Source organism: Lepus europaeus, chromosome 10 (genome assembly GCF_033115175.1).
Source record: "Lepus europaeus isolate LE1 chromosome 10, mLepTim1.pri, whole genome shotgun sequence".
Lineage (NCBI taxonomy): Eukaryota > Metazoa > Chordata > Mammalia > Lagomorpha > Leporidae > Lepus > Lepus europaeus.
The window spans coordinates 44894720-44916464 of NC_084836.1; the positions used below are offsets into that span (position 1 = coordinate 44894720).

Below are 21745 nucleotides of genomic sequence, written 5' to 3' on the forward strand. Positions count from 1 at the left end.
TGTCTGTCTCTTTCTTCTGAGTCTCTCAGCCTTTCAAATAAAATAAATTTAAACTCTTTTTAAAAAGTAACAATTTAAAGAAATACAAAGTAAAATCTCATAATAATCTAATGAGGAATGTATACTTATTGCCCTCATTTTATAGATTTGGAAACTAAAATTTGGGGTAGCTAACCTTATTCTAGGGTACATAGTTGTCAAGTGGTAGAACAGGAACAAAACAGACTATTCAACTCTAAAGCCACACCTCTAAGCCACTATAAAACAATGTTATAAAAATCTGCAGGATGAAAACCATGGAGAATGAAAAGAAGAGTTTGATATGGTCCAAGACCAGTAACCAAGGCCATCATTTATGTAATGAAATTAGATGATTTAAATGCATTGTGTGATTAGGGGTCAAAGAGAAGTCAACGTGAGAAGCTCAATGGTACCTTTGGGTGAGCCACCTTCTGCTTTGTCTCTTTATTTTCTTCATAGCTCTTTCACTTACCAGTATCAGAAATTATTTTGTTATTTATTTATCATCTGCCCTACCTTTGATTGAACATAAGTTCAATAAATTCAAGAATCTTTTTTTTTTTTTCTTGGACAGGCAGAGTGGATAGTGAGAGAGAAACAGAGAGAAAGGTCTTCCTTTTTGCTGTTGGTTCACCCTCCAATGGCCGCTGCGGCTGGCGCATCTCGCTGATCCAAAGGCAGGAGCCAGGTGCCTCTCCCGGTCTCCCATGCAGGTGCAGGGCCCAAGGACTTGGGCCATCCTCCACTGCCTTCCCAGGCCATAGCAGAGAGCTGGCCTGGAAGAGGGGTAACCGGGATAGAATCTGGCACCCCAACCGGGACTAGAACCCGGTGTGCCGGCGCTGCAAGGCAGAGGATTAGCCTGTTAAGCCACGGCGCCAGCCTAATTCAAGAATCTTGTCTTTCTTGCTTAGTGCTGAATTTCCAGTGTCCTAGGTTGTGCAGGATTAGTTGTTGAATGATGCATAAATGGCCTTCCTTGGACTTGAACTGCAAAGATTCAGATTTACAAACTGTGGTGGTTCAAAAGACCACATTAAAAAGACATGTATTAGTAGAAAGTTTTTGAAATAAAGATTTATTTATTTGGCAGGCAGAGTCACAGACAGACAGAGGGGAGACAGAGAGAAAGGTCTTCCATCCACTGGTTCGCTCCCCAAATGGCCACAGTGGCTGGAGCCAGGCATATCCAAAGCAGGGCAGATCTGAAGCCAAGAGCCAGGAGCTTCTTCCAGGTCTCCCATGTGGGTTCACTTGGTCCATCTGCTTTCCCAGGCCCATTAGCAGGGAGCTGGATCAGAGCAGTGAGACTTGAATGGGTGTCCATATGGGATGCCGGCGCTGCAAGGCGCTGCAAGCCGGGGCTTTAACCTGCTGCACCACAGCGTTGGCCCCCAACTTGTGAAATTGCAAGACTACTCATCTTATTTAAAAGAAAAATAAAGCAATCAAATATTAAAACAACCTGCTTGAGGGAACACTGCCAGCTTCCCTTTCAGGCATTTGGACAGTGACCCAGTTAACGGGGAGCTCTCTCTGTGTCTTTGTTGCCTCTTAATCAATCAATAAAAAATAAGATTTATTTATTTATATGAAAGAGTGACACAGAGATACCTTCCACCCATTGGTTCACTCCCGGAACGGCAGACACAGCTGGGAACCAGGGGCCAGGAACTCCATCATGGTGCTCTCCCACGTGGGTGGCAGGGGCCCAGGACTTGCCTCATCTTCCGCTGCTTTTCCAGGCACCTTAGCAGGGAGCTGGGTTGGAAGTGAAGCAGCTGGGACTAGAACCTACATTGCAGATTGCAGCTCAGCTTGCTGTGCCACAGATCAGCCCACAAATAACTTTTTATATGAAAAATGACTACTTCCTCCTCCCCCCACCTCAAAATCCGAGTGGAGTGGCACAGTTTTATGCTTGCAAATGCCTTTATGTCTGCTTCAACAACAGATGACTGGATTCTCCTCTCTGCTCCTATCTTTCAGTCTGTTTCCCAGTCACATGTCCTGTAGCCTCTGGAAAACGCAAAGGCACACTTGTGGGAGAATAAGAGCCCCAAAGGCAAACAATGTCTCAGAGTGCCAGTGGTTTCACTGTTCCCCTTGAAAGGCTCTGGGGACATTCAGCTCACACTTTGAGGATGACCATCCTAAGAGTGAATTTTAGACAGCCCAGCATCAATTGAAAATTGCTGAGGTTTCACAAAGCCTGAGGATTTACACAGGATTTGCTTTGTCAGAAAGACAAAAGCATTGAAAAGCATCCTGAGTACACATAAACATGCCCTTTTCACCAGTCAAAAGGACGAAAGCAGCAAAGAGGCACTGTTTGTCATGTAAAGGGACGGAGGCATAGGATATGGGGTCCCCAAAGACAAATCTGCAGAAGATGCCGCCAAAGGGGTGGGGGGGTCACGAGGAAAGCACTGTTGTTCTCAGGCGGCGAGGGAAAATGGTTACCGGGGGCCTGGGAGTTGCAGGAATTGGGACAGGGATGCGGAAGCTAGAGAGCTCGAGGTCCAGGGCGTGGCGAGTCCAGGACCGGGTGGCTCGGTCTCCATCCTCACTCGCGACGCCGAGGGCGAGCCGCGCTGCGGAGGAGGCTCGTGGGTCAGCGCCCTTCCCAGTAACTGATGGGGTTGGGATTTCCCTTCCAGCGCAGCGGGGGAGAAAAAGAGATGGCGGGGTGCGTGCGTAATCAAGGGAGGAAGACAGTAACTGGCGGGAAGCAGAAGAGCCCAACCGCGGCGCTGGTGCAGCGAGGGCAGGAAGAGATCACCGCGAGCTTACGGAGGTCGCCGGGGAAGGAGGACGGTTCTGTTGCTTGGCAACCCGGCCTGGGCCCGCCTCCAGCCCGCGTTGCTAGGAGACGGCGAGGCCAGGGGGAGGGCGGCGGAGCGGGCCCTACGTGCTGACGCTAATTGTATATGAGCGCGAGCGGCGGGCTCTCGGGTCTTTTTTAGCGCCATCTGCTCGCGGCGCCGCCTCCTGCTCCTCCCGCCGCCGCTGCCGCCCTGAGTCACTGCCTGCGCAGCTCCGGTCGCCGGGCTCTCCCGACTAGCCGCCGGTAACGGATGGGGGCCTGGAAGGGCCGGGGGAATGGGGAGCCGGGCCGGGCGGCCTGCGCCGAGGGCAGGGACACAGGGACGGAGGGACGGGGACCCGCGGGCGGAGGCCGCTGGCTGCTTGGGGCCCCTCCGGGTCGCGCTGCGAGGCCGGAGCCGCTCGCGGAGTCTCGACCGCGCAACCTGAGAGGGAGCCTGGGGCGGCCTGGGGGGCGGCCGAGGGGACGCCGGGGGGGGGGGGTCGGCGCGGCCTGGGGGAGGGGGATGAGGCTCCTCAGGCCCTACCGGCTTCTCCGCGCGGAGGGGAAAGAGAGGCCGCGGCGCGCCCGGGTGTTCCCCCGAGGGTTCGCAGGCCACGCCGCGAGGGACGGGAGGCGCCCGGAATGCGGGTCGGGCCCGCGCCACCGCCTCGCCGCCCCTGCTTCCCCCTCACAACTAACGCCCGGCGGGAGGCCGCTGGGGGGGATGGAAAGCGCGGCGGAGGCTGCGAATTCCGGCGGGAGGGAGGGGCTGCGCAGGGCCGAGGCCCCGAGGCGGGGAGGGGGCGGGGGCGGCCTCGAGGCCCCGGGCTTCTCCGCCCACCGGAGGCGGTGGCCGCGCCGGGCGGGGAAGCCCCCGCGGCTCCGCTCGACACGTGGTGATGGGCTGCGTGGCCGCCGCCTGGGCCCGGCGGGAGACCCTCGTCCTTGCCTAACCTTACTCAAGTTGTGGAGGGGTGGGGTGGGAGAAGCCACCGGGAGTGAATAAGCTGGCCCGGGCATCCCTCCCTCCCCTTGGCTTTTTTGCTCATAATCTTTTTTTATTGGTACTGGAGGAAAGTGTGGATGTTAGCCGGTGGCTGGTGGGGCAAGGTCCCCACCGCTGGGATTTCTAATAAGTCCCGCTTATAGAGCGCTCACGTGAGCTGTTAGAACAAAAGATTGGTTTACGTATCCCAGGTACAGTTAGCGCTTAGATGAGTGTCTTGTCCAGGGCTTTATTTAGGGAAGCTCGGTCCCAATCGAAAGAAACCTCTGAGCGGTTCTGAGATGAAAAGAAAGGGCCTGTAATGTGACAAACTGGCTCCTTGATTGAAGTTTCTAAAACAAGATGCTTGACGATCTGGTTTCTCTTTAAGATGGAGGGGAGTGGGGCGGAATGAGGTGTTAATGAGTGAGCCAAGTTGTATGCTGCCGCCTTGTCAGTGTGCCCCACTCCCTTAAACATCCTGGGATTGCAGTAGAGGGAGGTGGCGCTGAGGTCCTTTCTCATAGAGCTAGGCTTTCAGAGTATTAGGAAAGATGATGCCCAGGAGCCCCTCTGTGAGACTACCCCTGGTCTAATCAGTTCTGAACACAGCTACCCTTTATATTCTCAACTTAAACTGCTTACCCGGTTTCAAGAGAGCTGCAGGAATTTGTCATCTTTGAAAAAGAGATAGTATCAAAACATCTTTTGAAGCCAGTATTGTGTCCTATTTTCTTGTCAATTTAAATAATACTATTAGGTCATGCATAGTACCTTTGATTGAACAAGGGAAAAGCTAGTGTATAGAATAAAGTGGAGAGAGGTTAACTGAGGTTTTCAGTGATTGTTAGGGACTCATGTGACTAAAGCATGTTTGAAGTTACCCAAATTCAAGTAATTGGCCCAAATCTAAACTACAGTTCTGAGAATATTGGTCCTTTAGGTAGACTTTGATATCTGATGTTATCAAACCTTGACTTAATAGATGCTCTTTTGAAGCCAACATTGTTTTTAGATTTCTATTTATTAAATTGATAGTTTCACCATACTAATTTGAAAATTTTGTGAATTTTATCTGCTGAATGGTACCTGCTTTTTATATTAGGCTCATTAATTGGCAAGTTAATAGTAAAATGGCACATAAATGCTTTTCCTTTCATGATGACCTCCCCCCCCCCAAAATCTTAATTTAATCAAGATGCTTTCGCTTGTTTTTCTACTTGCCCATATGAGCTTCAGGCTTTTATTTTAAACTCCCTAAGATATATTCAGAAGAGTGTTTTTACAGGAGCAGGGGCTAAAAGAGGCAGAGTTCTATTGGACTTCAAGGTCTGAAGATGTTGAAATAGAATGTTTATTTTTTGCTTTGTTGGATATTTGAAGTATAGTGAAAGAATGAATCCTCATTCTTAATAAAGAAATACTAATGATAGATCACTTCAGATCTTCAGTTGTAATCAAAACTGTAATTACTTTAGTTCTAAGTTTCAAGTATTTTAGCACCTGTTTGGCCATGTTTCTGAATTGAGCAAAACAGGCAAATGATGGCTGCTGGGATATAAAACGTTGAATTATGATGAGTGCTCTGAATGGAAAAGAATGGAAGGGACAGAGTAATATTAAAGAACCTCCTTTACACGAAGGAACCTAGAAAAATTACTTATGATGCTAAGTCCCCTTTCAAAATAGTTTCATCTGATTAAGTCCTTTTCTTTGTTGGGCAGCGTGGGGATTAGGTGTTTTACACTTAGCTTCTAAGTAGTACAGTATGTTGGTAGCTGCTAGAGCACATTACTGAGCTTGTCATAGAAAGTGGCTTTTATACTTCTGGTTACCAGCTCTGCCTTTTTGTGCTGTGTGCATCTTAGTAAGTTTTTCCTGGTTTAGAAGATTTTGTACATTTTTTTTTAATTGGGTAAGGGGATATTCTGAAGTAAATAGAGTACAGAAGAATATAACAGGTATAAATCAAATAGCATTTACATGGTGGTTATTTAGGTATTGTAAACTTTTCCACATGTATTACTAACTCTAATGCTGTCAGAGGTTGGTAGTATTAGCATTTTTAACAAGCAAAATGAGTTAATATTGTTAAAAGAATTTATCCAGTTACATAACTGAGCAGTGACTTACTAGTAAGATGGTTTTGTGCTGGCTTCTTTTATTTATTTATTTTTGACAGGCAGAGTGGACAGTGAGAGAGAGACAGGGAGAAAGGTCTTCCTTTTTGCCGTTGGTTCACCCTCCAATGGCCGCTGCCGCCAGCGCACCGTGCTAATCCGAAGCCAGGAGCTTCTCCTGGTCTCCCATGCGGGTGCAGGGCCCAAGCGCTTGGGCCATCTTCCACTGCACTCACCACAGCAGAGAGCTGGCCTGGAAGAGGGGCAACCGGGACAGAATCTGGTTCCCCGACCGGGACTAGAACCCTGTGTGCCGGTGCCGCAAGGCGGAGGATTAGCCTATTGAGCCGTGGCGCTGGCCTTGTACTGGCATTTATTATTTTCCATTTTATTTGAAAGGCAGAGAGACAAGAGACAGAGATCTTCTATCCTGCTGGTTTACTCGCCACACGCCTGTGATAGCCAGCGGTAGGCCTGTTGAATCCAGGAGCTCCATCTGGGTTTTCCACATGGGTGACAAGGACACAAATACTGGAATCATCATCCAGGAACCTGAACTAGGCACTCTGGTATGAGATGTGGGTATTCCAAGTGGAGTCTTAACTGCTGCACTGAACGCCTGCTCCATACTGGTTTTTAGAAGGTGATCCCTTGACTTAAACTTTTATGCTATACCTCGGTTTGGATTTCTGAAGCACTCTATCTTGGATTCCACTGTGCACCAGGAAAAAGCTACAAAGCTCTTAGGGTAGTGAAAACATGGAATTTGTTTATATGTAATGACTATTTTAAAAACTTCATGAAGGGGCTGGCGCTGGGGCTCACTAGGTTAATCCTCCACCTGCGGCGCTGGCATCCCATAAGAGCACTGGTTCTAGTCCCAGTTGTCCCTCTTCCAGTCCAGCTCTTTGCTGTGGCCTGGGAAGGTAGTGGAGGATGGCCCAGGTGCTTGGGCTCCTGCAGCTGCATGGAAGACCAGGAAGAAGCACCTGGCTCCTGGCTTCAGATCAGCACAGCGCTGGCTGGGGAGTGAACCAATGGAAAGAACCATTTGGGGAGTGAACCAATGGAAAGAAGACCTTTCTCTCTGTCTCTCTCACACTGTCTATAACTACCTGTCCAAAAAAAAAAAAAAAAACCTTCATGAAAAAGTGGAATAAATAGATTAAAATTTTTGTTTCTCCATGAACTTTATGAGGTACTCTCATATAGTTGGGTGATAATCTTAGTATATATGGTTATACATAAGTTATATGTATGCAGGGGCCGGCGCTGTGGCGCAGCAGGTTAACGCCCTGGCTTGAAGGGTTGGCATCCCATATGGGTGCCGGTTCGAGACCCAGCTGCTCCATTTGCGATCCAGCTCTCTGCTATGGCCTGGGAAAGCAGTAGAAGATGGACCAAGTCCTTGGGCCCCTGCACCCACATGGGAGACCCGGAAGAAGCTCCTGGCTCCCCGCTTCAGATTGGCGCAGCTTTGGCCATTGTAGCCAATTGGGGAGTGAACCATCAAATGGAAGACTCTCCTTTCTCTGTGTAACTCTGACTTTCAAATAGATAAACCTTTTTTTAAAAAAGTTATATGTACGTAACCCATATATACATGATAATTTGGGAAGTTACATATGGACAAGTAGTTAGGTTAATGCTGCGTGAATTTTTACCAAATAACATACAAACCTGGGTAAATTTCTTTGCTATTGGATCAGGTAATATTCTAGGTGTTGAGATGTCTTAGGTAGAAGATACTGTTAAATAAAATTTGTTTTGCTTGGGTGTCTGATACAAGTTCTGTTCTAAACTGACTGTTGATATTGCTGCAAATAAGTGTAAAGATTGTGTTCCAACCTTGAGGCTTTGTGGCATCCAAATTAGATACTGAATACCTGGACCACTGAAGGTGTTTCTAAAAACAAAGTCTGAAATATAATTTGTTTAAAGAATGTTTGGAATGAGATGAGGTCTGAGGTAAAGGGGAGTCATTATTCTTAGATATAAATGATGTTCTCTTTTGCTTTAAAATATTACCATTTTTAAAAAAATGGAGTGATCGTCTTCTGTAAAGGAGTAGTTTAACTGCTCCATGTTATCCATATAATCCATGTTATCAGGCTGATTTTTGAAATGGTGGACTGGGCATCAGTTTCAGAAGTCAGACTTGGGTTCTTGTTTCTTCTGTTGCTGCCCAGGGTGCTTAATATTTTATCTGAATACTATAGTCTTCTATAATCATCCCTCCCAAAATAGACTGCATTAGTTTTAGCTTTCTTCCTTATCATTGGAAATAAGGGGAATTTATTCAGAGTAAAGTTCACCAGAATAAGAAGGTAGCAGCTGTCTAGATATCTACAGGAGCACAAAATGATTAGTTTTTGTGGTCTTCATTCAATCCTTTCCATCTAAAGGGTTAAAATTTGCCTTCAGGCATGTTGTTTAGGAACCAGTGTGTCTCTTTGGTATCTTCTATATACCATAACACATTTGGTTGTAAGTTGAATCTTTTATTAAAAAGTCACCTTTTTATCTTTAGTAATACTGTTCTTTTACAGTATATTTTTTCTGACATTAGTGTAGTGACATACAATCCTAATCGAGACAAGTTGATTTTACTTTGAAACTCTGTACCCTTGTAGATGGGTTCCTCATCAAGAAAATGTAGTTGTTAAAAGGCCAGACTCAAAATCTTTAGTGGAGAGCCTTTAGTTGATTTACATTTGATGGAGTTTAGGTTTAAATATGATCGTTTGGTGCTTTGTGTTTTTAGCTTGTTTTTCTCGTAGGTTTACTTTAAAAGTATGTGTTTTTATTGTTTTTCTTTATGTTGGAGTTAACATGTTCTATTTCTAATCTCTGAGGTCATCCTTCAGGACATTAGAATATTTTAATCCAATTCTTCCCCTGTCCACACTACTGACTTAAAAGTTAAGTTAGTTTTAGTACACTACACAGTGATATTTTTTCCATTAATACCTTTGTGTATACGCAGATAACTTCTTTCCCCCTCATTCTTTTTCCTTAGACTTTCTGTCTAGGATCACTTCTGTCTGGAGAATATGCTTATAGAACATTTTAGTGAGAATGCTTGGAGATGTTTTTGCTTGAAAGTGTCTATTTCACCTTCATTCTTACGTAAGACTATTTTTGTTGGGTATAGTGTCTTTAAGATTTATTTTATTTATTTGAAAGGCAGAGTTAGAGAGGAAGAAGTAGAGGGATAGAGAGAGATCTTCCATCTGCTAGTTCACTCCCCAGATGACTGCAACGGCCAGGGCTGGGCCAGGAATCAAACTTCTTCCAGATCTCCCACATGGGTAAGGGAGTCCAAGGACCCAGGCAATCCTCTGCTGCTTTCCCAGTGCATTAGAAGGGAGCTGAATTGCAAGTAGAGCAGCTGGGACTCAAACCAGTGCCCATATGGGATGCCAACATTACAGGCAGTGGCTTAACCCCTTATACCTCAGTGCCAGCCCCAAGTATAGTGTCTTAAGATACCTAGTTACTTTGAGAACTAATGTTGTCTTGATATGTTGATAAAGAGAAGACGAGTCAACCTTTTGTGCTTTTGAAGTTACTTTTTTTTTGGACAGGCAGAGTTAGAGAGAGACAGAAAGGTCTTCCTTCTGTTGGTTCACCCCCTAAGTGTCCGCTGCGGCCGGTGTGCTGTGGCCGGCACGCTATGCTGATCCGAAGCTAGGAGCCAGGTGCTTCCTCCTGCTTTCCGGCGCCCCAGCCGGGACTAGAACCCCGGGGTGCTGGTGCCGCAGGTGGAGGATTAGCCTAGAGAGCTGCGGCACCGGCCTAGAAGTTACTTTTTTCTCTGTGTACTTTTGGGGTGACTTCTTTTGTCTTTGGCTTCATGCCTTTCTACTGATATATCCAGGTATGGTTTTCTTTTTTTAGTTAGCCTGATTGGGGTTTGTAGGGCTACCTAAATTCTTAGCTATTAATTTCTCTAAATAATCTGCCTTACTCTTCTACTTCTGGAACTTGTATAAGGTCTTTGTTAGACTTTCTTGTATCCTACAGTGTTTTTTCATTTTGGTGTTTTCTGTCATTTTGCCTGTGCCATATTTTGGAAGGTTTTGTCTAAGCTTGCTTGCAACCAACTTGATTCTCTCTCTTTTTTAAAATTTTTTAAATTATTTATTTATTTATTTATTTATTTATCTTTTATTTATTTAAAGGTCTTCCTTTGCTGTTGGTTCACCCTCCAATGGCCGCCACAGCCGGCGCGCTGCAGCCGGCACACCACACTGAGCCAGAGGCAGGAGCCAGGTGCTTCTCCTGGTCTCCCATGGGGTTCAGGGCCCAAGCACTTGGGCCATCCTCCACTGCACCCTCTGGGCCACAGCAGAAGGCTGGCCTGGAAGAGGGGCAACCGGGATAGAATCTGGTGCGTCGACCAGGACTAGAACCCGGTGTGCTGGCGCTGCAGGCGGAAGATTAGCCAAGTAAGCCGCGGCGCCGGCCTTTTTTTTTTTTTTTAAAGATTCATTTATTTGAAAGGTAGAGAGAGAGAGATCTTCTGTCTGCTGATTCACTCCCCAGATGGCCACAAAGGCTGGAGCTGTGCTGATCTGAAGCCAGGAGTTTTTGGGTCTCCCATGCAGGTGCAGGGCCCAAGGACTTGGGCCATCTTCTATTGCTTTCCCAGGCCATAGCAGAAATGGAGCAGCCGGGACTTGAACTGGTGGTTATAAGGGATGCCGGCACTGCAGGCAGCTAGCTTTACCAGCTATGCCACAGTGCTGGCCCCAGCTTGATTCTCTCTTCAGCTGTGTCTAACTATTGATAAGCCAGTTTGATACTTGTTATTTTTACTTCTGGAGAAGTTCTACTTAACTCTTTTGCAGATTTTTTTTTTTTTTCTTTTTTGACAGGCAGAGTGGATAGTGAGAGAGAGACAGAGAGGAAGGTCTTCCTTTTTGCCGTTGGTTTACCCTCCAATGGCCGCTGCGGCTGGCGCATCTCGCTGATCCGAAGCCAGGAGCACCGTGCTGATCCGATGGCAGGAGCCAGGTGCTTCTCCTGGTCTCCCATGCGGGTGCAGGGCCCAAGCACTTGGGCCATCCTCCACTGCACTCCCGGGCCATAGCAGAGAGCTGGACTGGAAGAGGGGCAACCGGGACAGAATCTGGTTCCCCGACCGGGACTAGAACCTGGTGTGCCGGCGCTGCAAGGCGGAGGATTAGCCTAGTGAGCCGCGGCGCCGGCCTTCTTTTGCAGATTTTATGTATAACTATATATGTCACCCTAGTAGATGACTTCCTCTTGCAGAAACTGCATTTTCAAACCAGATGGTTATCTTTTGGTTTATGTCTATAGTTTATTTCTAGTCTAATAATTAAGCCTCTGTAAAAGAACTAGTTTCTGTTGTATTCATTTACATTGATCCTGTTGCCCTTGAAAAGTATTTGTATGAATTGTTTGAGATCTAGCTCACACATATTTAGGTATACAGCTACCAGGGCATAAGCTCATAGGTGGGGTTCAAGGACAACACAGATGAGGAGAGTTTGAGTTATTTGTTCAGGAGTACTGGTTTACTATTTCTGAGGATGTAACACTTTGGGATTCCTGGGGATTCCAGGATTTTGATTTCACTACAAGATGGCTAAAACCAAGTGTACATTTGCTGCTAAAGTCTGACAGTTCCCCTCAGGGCAAAAGTGACTTCCTGTTTTTTGGTTTGAAACTAGTAATTTCTTACTATTCCTATTAGCTTTTCAGTCCTTTTAAGATTTTGACAGATTTTATTTATTTTTAATTGCTTTTCATTTGTAGAGTTAATCTGTATAATCCTGCTGTGACTATCATCAGGAGTGGGGATTTTTCACAGATTTTTTTTAAAGATTTATTTATTTGAAAGGCAGTTACATAGAAAGAGGGGAAAGGGAGGTCACAAGAGATCTTCATCTGTTGGTTCACTCCCCAAATGGCTAGGGCCGGTCTGAAACCAGGAGCCCCAGGAGCTTCTTCTGGATCTCCCCTTTGGGTGCAGGGCCCCAAGCACTTGGGTTATCTTCTGCTGTTTTTCCAGGTGCATTAGCAGGGAGCAGGATTCAAAGTGGAGCAGCCAGGACTCGAACTGGTGCCCATATAGGATGCTGGTGTTGGAGGTGATGGCTTTACCACTATACCACAGTGCGGGCCCTTTCATGTTGATTTTAATGTTATCAAGCACAATAAAAAATTAATGCAGATGTTAAACTAAACCTGTGTTTCAGTGTAATTTGATGTCTTAGAAGCTGGGTACTTGTTTAAAATGCAGATTTTTGGCCCTGTACTCTAGGACCTGGTGATTCATGATCTGGGCTTAGAGCCCAAGGGATCTTTACTTTTTTTAAATTTGTTTTTAATTTTAGATTTACAAAAAATTCAGAGTTTCCACCACCCCTTACCCAATTTCTCTTGTTGTTGACATCTTAAATTGCCATTGTTCATTTGTCAGAACTAATAAAGAATCTGTTGTTAACCAGGGTTGGTCGTTTGGTACAGCTGGTTAAGACACCATTTCCCATGACCAGTATCCAAGTGCTTGGATTTGAGTTCTGTCTCCACTTCTGTTAATTCTTACACCCTGAGAAGGCAGCAGGTGATGATGGATCAGGTGGTTGGGTCACTGACATCATGGGGGAAATCTAGATTGAGTTTTGGGCTCTGACTTGGGCTTTGCCCATTGCCAGCTGTTACAGGTGTTTGGGGATTAGCAGATGGACAGTCCCTCTCTGTTTTTGTTGCCCTGCCTTTGTAGTAAGTTAAAAATAAAAAATAATTAGGGCCGGCGCCATGGCTCACTTGGTTAATCCTCCACCTGTGGCGCTGGCATCCCATATGGGTGCCAGTTCTAGTCCCGGCTGCTCCTCTTCCAGTCCAGCTCTCTGCTGTGGCCCTGGAGGGCAGTGGAGGATGGCCCAGGTGCTTTGGGCCCCTGCACCTGCATGGGAGACCAGGAGGAAGCACCTGGCTCCTGACTTCAGATCGGCGCAGCCATTTGGGGAGTGAACCAATGGAAGGAAGACCTTCCTCTCTGTCTCTCACTGTCTGTAAAAGTAATCATCATCTCAGCTAATTATCCTATAGAATCACTGGCCTTGTATTAGGATAATTCAAAATAGGCCAAATGAAAACAGAGCTTACATTTATTGAGTGCTTACTGAATGTCAACCACTGGGCAGGTCCTTTACATAAATTTGTTCCTTGGGTTTTAAGTGCAAGCTAGTGAGGGGGAAAGTTTTTGAAAACTGTGTACAACCAAGAAATCTAATTTAACTTAGGTAGCAGGTTTGAGTCGGCATCCTGCCTTGTGTTGGATCCTCTTTAATAAAGAAAGAAAAATTGCATTCTAAGAGTTTTAACTACAAATAATGTTGCAAAATGGACACTGAAAGTAGCAGTGTAACCTTTTGTCTATGAATTTGTTAAAATGTTAAATTTTAAAAATGTTAAAAAGTTGAATTTAAAAATTTTGGGATTTCTTTTTCTTTAGTATTTTTTGACAATTGATGTTGTTTATGAGATACCATTTACTTAACCCAGCAAATTTCAAAATGTTATTAAGTAAGTTTCTGCATGTTAGAAAACCAAGTAATGCAGAATGAAAAGTAAGTTCCCATTTCCCTCGTCTCTTCCTTCTTACAGGTGACTGTTAGGTTTTTGATCTGTCTTTGCAGAAAGACTTCATGTTATTTTTCTTTTTTAACTTACTTGAGAGACACAGCTCCTGTTTGGTTCACTTCCTAATACTCACCCTCGGGCAATAGCAGGGAGCCCATAACTTAATCCAAGACCCCCACAAGGGTTGTAGGAATCCAACTACTTTGGCCATCACTTGCTGTCTCTAAAAGGAAACTTGGGAGTGGAGCTAGAACTCAAACCTAGGTACTAAGATAAGGGATGTGGGCATCAGTGTTGTAACTGTCAGGCCAAATGCACACTCCAGGGAGGTTTGCTTTGTAAAGTATGTTTGTGTATTTTTTTCATATATTCAAATGAGACCTGTCATATAACCTATGTGTTGCTTTAATGCTTTTTATATATCAGCTAAGATCTGCATTTTTTATTGTAAAACATTCTGTTGTTGTATGAAAGTTCAATGCTAATACTAAGTTTATAACATAACAGTGCAATGATTGGTAAATGCAGAGAAAATGTGATGAATCTTATGATCTGGTTAGTAGGGAGAGAAATCCTAGATCATACTAATTTGTAGTCGTAAACATGAGACATTTTGTGAAGGAAGGTAGTAGTGCTTTGGGGCCAGCGTTCTGGCAAACTGGGTGAAGCCTAACTGCCCCCTGCAGTGCTGGAATCCTCTGTGGGTACTGATTTAAGTTCCAGCTGCTCCACTTCTGAAAAAGCTCCCTGCTGATGCACTTGGGACAAAAAGTAGAAGATGGCCCAATTGCTTGGGCCCTTGCATCTGCTTGGAAGATCCAGATTAAACTCCTGGCTTCAGCCTGGCCCAGCTGCAGCTGTTGGTTGGCCATTTGGGGAGTGAACCAGCATTTGGAATCTCTTGAGAAAAAATAATAGTGCTTCATAGGGGAACATACAATCAGTCTTACTAAACCATAATGTGCAAATTGGAAAAAATGTACCTGAAGAAGTAAAACTTTGAGGTGAGAGCCATATAATGTGCAGGGATGTGTTCGCCAGAATTTTGTAGGTATCTTGTAGGTGAACAGGAAATGCAAAGGCCTTAGATTCTTCATAATTTTTTTAATGATATATGCTCATAAGTAATTAAGTCTGGAGGGAGATCTACTGAAATCTTTTGATATCCTTGTGCCCAAATTACTCTCAAAGGCAATGATGTACAGGAACACCACCCAGGTTTAAGAATGCATTTTCACCACTCTTTTTTCCCTGTATTAAAAGAAAATACTTGATGGTTTGGTAGACAGTTTTGAATTTCTTTAATTACTAAGATTCAGTTTTTTCTTACTTTTGAATTAGTATTCATAATTGTTTGCTAACCATTTTGTAAATTGCATAATTACCCAGTGTCACTTAGAGAAATTTATTGGCTCTATTAGGAATTATTTAAAGTAAGTAGAAAATATTTTATAGATATATTAGGAAGAAATATTCCTTTATACCCCTAAATATTAACCACTTGTGAAATCAGTATCTTTTCTACTGAATCTTTGTTAACTTATAAGTATATGTAATAATCATACATTGGTATCAGAATAATAATCTTGTAAAATTTTTGTTGTGTGAAAACACTTTATTTAATTATTGTTTTGTTTTGCTTTTAAGATTTGTTTATTTGAAAGGCAGAGTTCCAGAGAGAGAATCTTCATTTGTGGGTTTACTCCCCAGATGGCCGCAGTGGCCAGGGCTGGACTAGACAAAAGCTAGGAGCTTCTTTTGTGTCTTGGATCTCCCATGCACTTGGGCCATCCTTAGTTGCTTTCTCAGGCATATTAACAGCAAAGAGCTGGATCAGAAGTGGAACATCCAAGACTCAAACCTGTGCCCATATGGGGTGCGGTGGATTTACCTGCTAGGCCACAATGCTGTTCCTAAGATTTTAATTTTTAGTTTGGGATTCTGTTTACACTACAGTCAGATATTTTTAAGTAGTCTTGGATTATCTAAGTCATTTAACCATTTTCTGCCTGAATACACGTTTTACTTTATTTTACTTAATGTGAATGAGATCCTCCATTCACTGGTTCACCTCCCAAATGACCATGACAGCAGGGAATGGGCCAAGATAAAGCCAGAAGCCAGAAACTCAAGCTTGGGCCACTGTCTACTGGCTTCCCAGGCATGATAAGGGGGAGCTGGATCAGAGTGCTCTGATTGATAGATACGGGATGCCAAAGATAGGCTATAGTCTAACCTGAGCCACAATGCCAGCGTTAGGTTTTGCTTTTTTTGTGTGTGGGAAGGAGCTTGGGGCATGCTGTGATCAATCCAAACAATAAATCTGTTCAGGTCTGGTAATCAGGAGCTGACAATGTGTGTGTCAGCATACTTTGGGGAGGCTGGCAGATGGTTGGTTTTTAGTGATGTGACATGAGGTACATTTGAAGACTCAGGATTTATCTGGCATAGATTTAGATCCAGAATTTTATATGTCATCAAGTAGTTATAAAGAGTTGGCATTTGATCCAGTAGTTACTAAATTTTTTTTAAGATTTCCATAAATAGATAGTGGATTTTGTTTTTTTTTAACATGAGTTTGATGAAAATTAATACTTTTGAAAATAAAGTGGATTTATTCTGAATGCTGAGTGGCTTAAAATTTAAATAAAAATTGCCATTCTTATTTTTTTTAAAGATTTATTTAGTTATTTGAAAGAGTTACACAGAGAGGAGGAAAGGCAGAGAGGTCTTCCATCCACTCCCGAGTTGGCAGCAACAGCCCAGAGCTACGCCGATCCAAAGCTAAGAGTCAGGAGCTTCTTCCAGGTCTTCCCATGTGAGTACGGGAGCCTAAGGACCTGGGCCATCCTCCACTGTCTTCCCAGACCATAGCAGAGAGCTGGATAGGAAGTGGAGCGGCCGGGACTCAAACTGGCGCCCGTATGGGATGCCAGCACTGCAGGCGGCGTCTTTACCCGCTATGCCACAGCTTTACCCGACCGTTATTTTAAAAGAACGTAAATAAATACTCTTGTCCTTTCTATGATCTCTAGCAAATACCAGATGTTTACCGTTTGTACCATTGTAACAGTCCATATATATTAGTTTCTAAAAGCCTATTGGTAACTTGCTTGTTTTAAAAACAATTGTCTAGGGCTGGCACAGCAGGTTAACGCCCTGGCCTGAAGCACCACATCCCATATGGGCGCTGGTTTGAGACCCGGCTGCTCCGCTTCCGATCCAGCTCTCTGCTTGGCCTGGGAAAGCAGTACAAGATGGTCCAGGTCTGTGGGCCCCTGTACCCGCGTGGGAGACCTTGGAAGAATTTCCTGGCTCCTGGCTTCGGATTGGTGCAGCTCCGTCCGTTGCGGCCAGTTGGGGAGTGAGCCAGCGGATGGAAGACTTCTTTCTCTGTCTCTGCCTCTCTTCTCTCTGTGTAACTCTTTCAAATAAATAAATCTTTAAAAAATAAATAAATAAAAACTATTGTCTGAAAACTTATTTTTGGCAACTCTTAGGAAAATATGCTCTTTGTGTGTTCCCTGATGTTTATTTTTTAATACTGATGCTATTTTAAAGGGGATATGTATTTATTTTAACACTGATGTTTCTCTCCATAGATATTTGGAGTTCTTACAACATGGCAGACATTGACAAGTAAGTGGCAGATAGTTGGCTCTTTTTCAGACATTTATTGTGACAAACTTAATCTATTGTTAAAATATATGATAATGACTAATGTCAGGCTCTATTGTGAAAGTTAGATACAGTGTATTCAAGATAAACTACAGTATAATCACTGTCACATAGTAAATAAAGCATTTGTCAGTGTTTATTCTTAGGAAAGTGCTGAGCATAATGGATCATAAATGTGCAAAATTCATTTTTACCATCTGTGTATCCCAAAGAGCTCATTACTTACATTATAATATATCCACATACAAGATGTGTATAAATATGATTGTGCAACATTTAATCAATATGACACATGTGCAAGTTAAAATATGGTATTATCGGAGTCCCTGTGTGCTCTTTCTCAATTACATTGTTCACCTTTCTTCAGAGATGTGAGAGCTATCCTGGCTTTTGTCTATTTCATTTTAGAGTTTTACTACCTATAATTTCTTAACCAATGTTTAATTTTGAAGATCTTAATAGCAATCATAAACTTAGCTGTATAAAATACTATTATGTAACACTGCTAGTTGAAGGCTCCAAGATAGGACAGTAAAAGCAAAAGAGACTATCTGGGTCAGACATCAACTTTCTTGAGGCTTCACAGGGATCTATTTTGGGGAATTCATTGGGCAGGGTCTTGGGAAGGATTTAATCAAGTTGGCATGTGATAGGGTTCTATGTGGATGGATGTCTTGTAGAAATATGATCAAGGAGATGGGTTTGAGCTGCATACTACTTGATGCCTGCCAACTCAGAGACTTAACAGTAGATGAAAACAGAACACTTGGGGATCAGGGGAGCTGATAAGATTATTCCTGACTCTTGTAGGCATCAGGGAATGGAGGTGGGAGGTCAGAAAACTTTAGCACAGGTCAGCACATAGAAAAATGTTTAAAAATTTAGGCTAGTCTTTTCATTCCAGGTCATTACCCTCTGAGTTGTGTTGCTCTAATCTGGATAACTTAACTTCAGTTACAAGATTCATTGTGATCTATTTTACTGTCTTCCTGAGGTTTCTTCTCTGGTGTGCTGTTGGCTATATCCATGGTGTTTTCTCTTTTCAAGAGTACAAAGGAAGTAAATTATTTTGAAATGTTGTATGACTGAAAGTATTCTACCCTTAGTTTGGGTGTAGAATTCTAAAGGGAATCATTTTTCTTTAGAATTTTGAAGACGTTGCTCTATTGGTGCTATGTTGAAGTTCAGAGTCATAATTCTTGATCATTTTTATTTGATGATTTATATGTATATGTCTTTCTGAAAGCTACTCTGGCTTTGAGGGTATGAAAATTTTTTCATCTACTTGTTGGCGGGGAGAGGGAGAAAAGAAAGAATCTTCCATTCACTGATTGACTCCCTAAAACCAACCACCACAGCCATTGCTAGGCCAGGCCAGAGGCAGGAGCTGGGAACTCCATTGTGGTCTCCCATGCACTTGAACCATCATCCACTGTCTCCCAGGATGCTTCAGCAGGAATCTAAATTGGAAGCAGAGGAGGCAGGACTAAAACTCCTCTCCCCGTCCCCCATATGGGATATGGATGTCCCAAGTGACAAGCTTAATCTCCTACACACTTGCCTCATCTAGGGAAAATCTGTGACTTACTTTGTTCATTGCCTTGTTTCTGTTTTCTCTTTCTGAAGCTTTTACTAGATGTCATATATTGAATTGATCTTCTCATTATCTTTTGTCCTATTTTCCATCTTTGTCTCTTTGCTGCTCATTTCTGGGCATATCTGAAGAAACTTTTTAAACTCTTCTGTTATTGTTTTTAAATCTTTAGATTTCAAGTGTTCACTTTGTTCTGTTTTGTTTCATTGATTTGTTTATTCTGTGGATGTTCCTTCCCTCTCTATATTCTATTTGCTCTTAAATTTTCTTTCTCCCCTTTGTTTTAGTTCGATTTCCGAGGTTTTTCCTCAAATATGAAGTGTACTTGGTTGTCTGCTAATTAAGGTTGGTTGGGCTGGGTATTGGAGCAGTTGAGCAGTTGAGGTCTCCCCCTCCCCCCAAGTTGGTTAGAAGATTTCAGTGTTGGAGGGGGCTGGTCAATTTGGGATTTCAGCGTTTGGTCAGCATAGTGGGCATTTGTCATGGGAACTCCTGATGTCAGAGTGGTTTGTGTTTTTTTTTCCTGAGCTGGTCAGATTTCCAAATGAACAATGTCTGGGTAAAGATCAAGCTTCAGTGTTGTGGGTAAAGGTGCCTAGGGGAGGGATCCCTACATGCAGCATTTTTCCTGTATAAATTGTCTTAATTAGTAGAGAATTTTAACCTAACCTTGCCTGGCTAAGTGGAACTGGTGCTGTGGGTTCTTGCCATTTTGAAGACTGTGTTTGTAATGGTCCCCAGCTTTTGCACTGCCAAGTTAGATTTCAGTTCTGTCAGTGAAGATTATTTTAGCTTGCCCTGTTGACTCAATTTGAAGTTTTTGTTCTTACCTCCTTGTATCTTTAGCGTTTTGTGTTTTTTTTTAAACCTATCATAGTTTTAGTTGAGATTTTCGGAAAGGTTAAAATTAGATGACGTGTACAGTCTGCAAGCTTAATTTTGGAACCCTCATTTTGTTTTTAACTTTTTAAAAAAGAATAAATTGTTTATGACAGGTTGATTTCCTCCTTCCCTATTTAATTTTAGATGCCTGTTAGCCTTTGGAGGATGGATTTAAGAGTCAACAAACTTTCTCTTAAGGGCTTGATAGTAAATATCTTTGGCTCTTAAGGCTATAGGTTCTCTTATAACCTCATTCAACTCTGCTGGTGTAATGTAAAAGCAGCCATAGATAGATAAATTGTGTTCCAATAAATTTTTGTATACAAAAAAATGAAATGGACCAGAATTGGTCACATTGACATTGTGGACACCTGTTTTAAAGTCTTGAGATGTCTCTGATAGATGATTGAAGAAACTGGAAGAAGAGCTGCTCCATCTTATTTTTAGTCAGTGGCCTTATCACTGAGAGTGTACACACTTTAATTTGTAGATTCCTTTTGCCCATACAGAAATTCGTTAACTTGTCACTGTATGAAAAATAATTTTTCAAATTACTCTTTAGACACAAATGCAGTTAAATCTCTAGCACAAATGTTGAAGTATAAAATCACAAGGAATTGTATGAAGACCCTTTATAAATAGGTATCCTTAGCGCCCCCCTCCCATAATGTTAGGTGTAATCTCATGTTCAAAAAGTAGATTTTGACTTATTAAGGTGAAATAGAAAAGATGCCATCCTAGTACTTTTACCATCTTCCTGGCTTTGCTCTAAGCAAGAGGTTGGCCCAAAAGTCTTCTCCTTAACTATTCTTCCCCATCTCCACTGTGAAGTAAAAAGAAGAAAGTCTAGAAAATGAATACAAGCTGATATAGTTGTTTCAAAGCCATCAGGGATTTAGGATCCACTCTTCGATCCTTAACTGGTGACTTCTGTTTTCTTGAATGTCCTGAAGATCCGTATTCTAGATGAGAAGAAGCAAGGGGGCAAGACCATAAAGGCTTCCCCACTCTTTAACATTCTTACAAGGATGCCTCCTTAACATTCTGTACTACTGCTTTTTAAATGTTTTGCTGCCAAAATTTATTCATAGCCACAAAAGGAAGGCTAGGAAGTAAAGACTTCAGCTTGATGTGTTGCCATTCTGTATAAAATGAGGATGGTTTTACTAAGAAGGAAGAGTGGAATTAATGGGTATTAGGTGGAGAACACATTCTTCTCTGGACATCACATTCTCCAAAAGCCTACCAAACCACATTTTTAAAGCTTGGAGTGTAAACTTTATATTTCATCAGATTCTTTTAAGTGAAAGTGTAACTACTTCAGTTTTGTACTCGTTTACATATGAAGTTAGACCTTTTGAATTTCCTGTCTGTCTTTGAAATAAGCTTACTGATTTAGAAAATGAATTTAAGTTTTCTATAATTTTTTCTATAATGGTTACATTTGAACCATGGTGTGATACTATGATATTGTAGCAAAGAACAGTCTGAACTTGATCAAGATTTGGATGATGTTGAAGAAGTAGAAGAAGAAGAAACTGGTGAAGAAACAAAAATCAAAGGTATTATTTTAAATTACTTCAGGTGCCAGTGGTTGGCACATGTCTTCTAGAGGATAGTAATAAGTACCATTCCCCTTTCTGGGGGGGCCTCTGTTGTCCACATGTCCTCCAGTTCAGTAAGAGTTTGTGTATTGGGGGAGGGTATAGTGAAAGGAAGGATGTTTGTGGATATAGTGACTCATCAGACATCACTGTTTACAACTTCTTCTGCTGGAATGACATGGTATAACTGCCTTTAGTTTTATCTAAATTTAGAAATTTTAATAGGTAGTCATGGTTGTGATTTTTAGTGGTGCTTCTAAACAGCATGATCAATGTTTAATATATAGAAAATATATAGCATCTAAAATAGATTCTTCTAATCAAAAAATGTATTAAGTATAGGCAAAAGTCATTCAGAATTTATCTTAGATAATTTTTCAAAGAGTAGTGGCCAAGAATTATATTGTTTTTGTTATGCCCCGTAGATCTGGGCTA

At 42.8% G+C, this 21745-nt stretch overlaps 1 protein-coding gene across 6 annotated transcripts in view; it reads left to right on the forward strand.

Moving 5' to 3' along the window:
- Positions 1-2982: 2982 nt before the first annotated feature.
- The window catches only part of NAP1L1 (nucleosome assembly protein 1 like 1), a 36017-nt gene continuing 17254 nt past the window's right edge, over positions 2983-21745 (forward strand). For 5 of the 6 annotated variants that reach the window (XM_062203196.1, XM_062203197.1, XM_062203198.1 and 2 more), the window contains exons 1-3: positions 2983-3091; positions 17155-17191; positions 21183-21268. In XM_062203196.1, coding sequence (XP_062059180.1) covers positions 17175-17191; positions 21183-21268 — 103 coding nt within the window. In that variant the 5' untranslated portion in view covers positions 2983-3091; positions 17155-17174. The remainder of the gene's footprint in view (positions 3092-17154; positions 17192-21182; positions 21269-21745) is intronic. The other variant, XM_062203201.1, reaches the window with a different exon arrangement.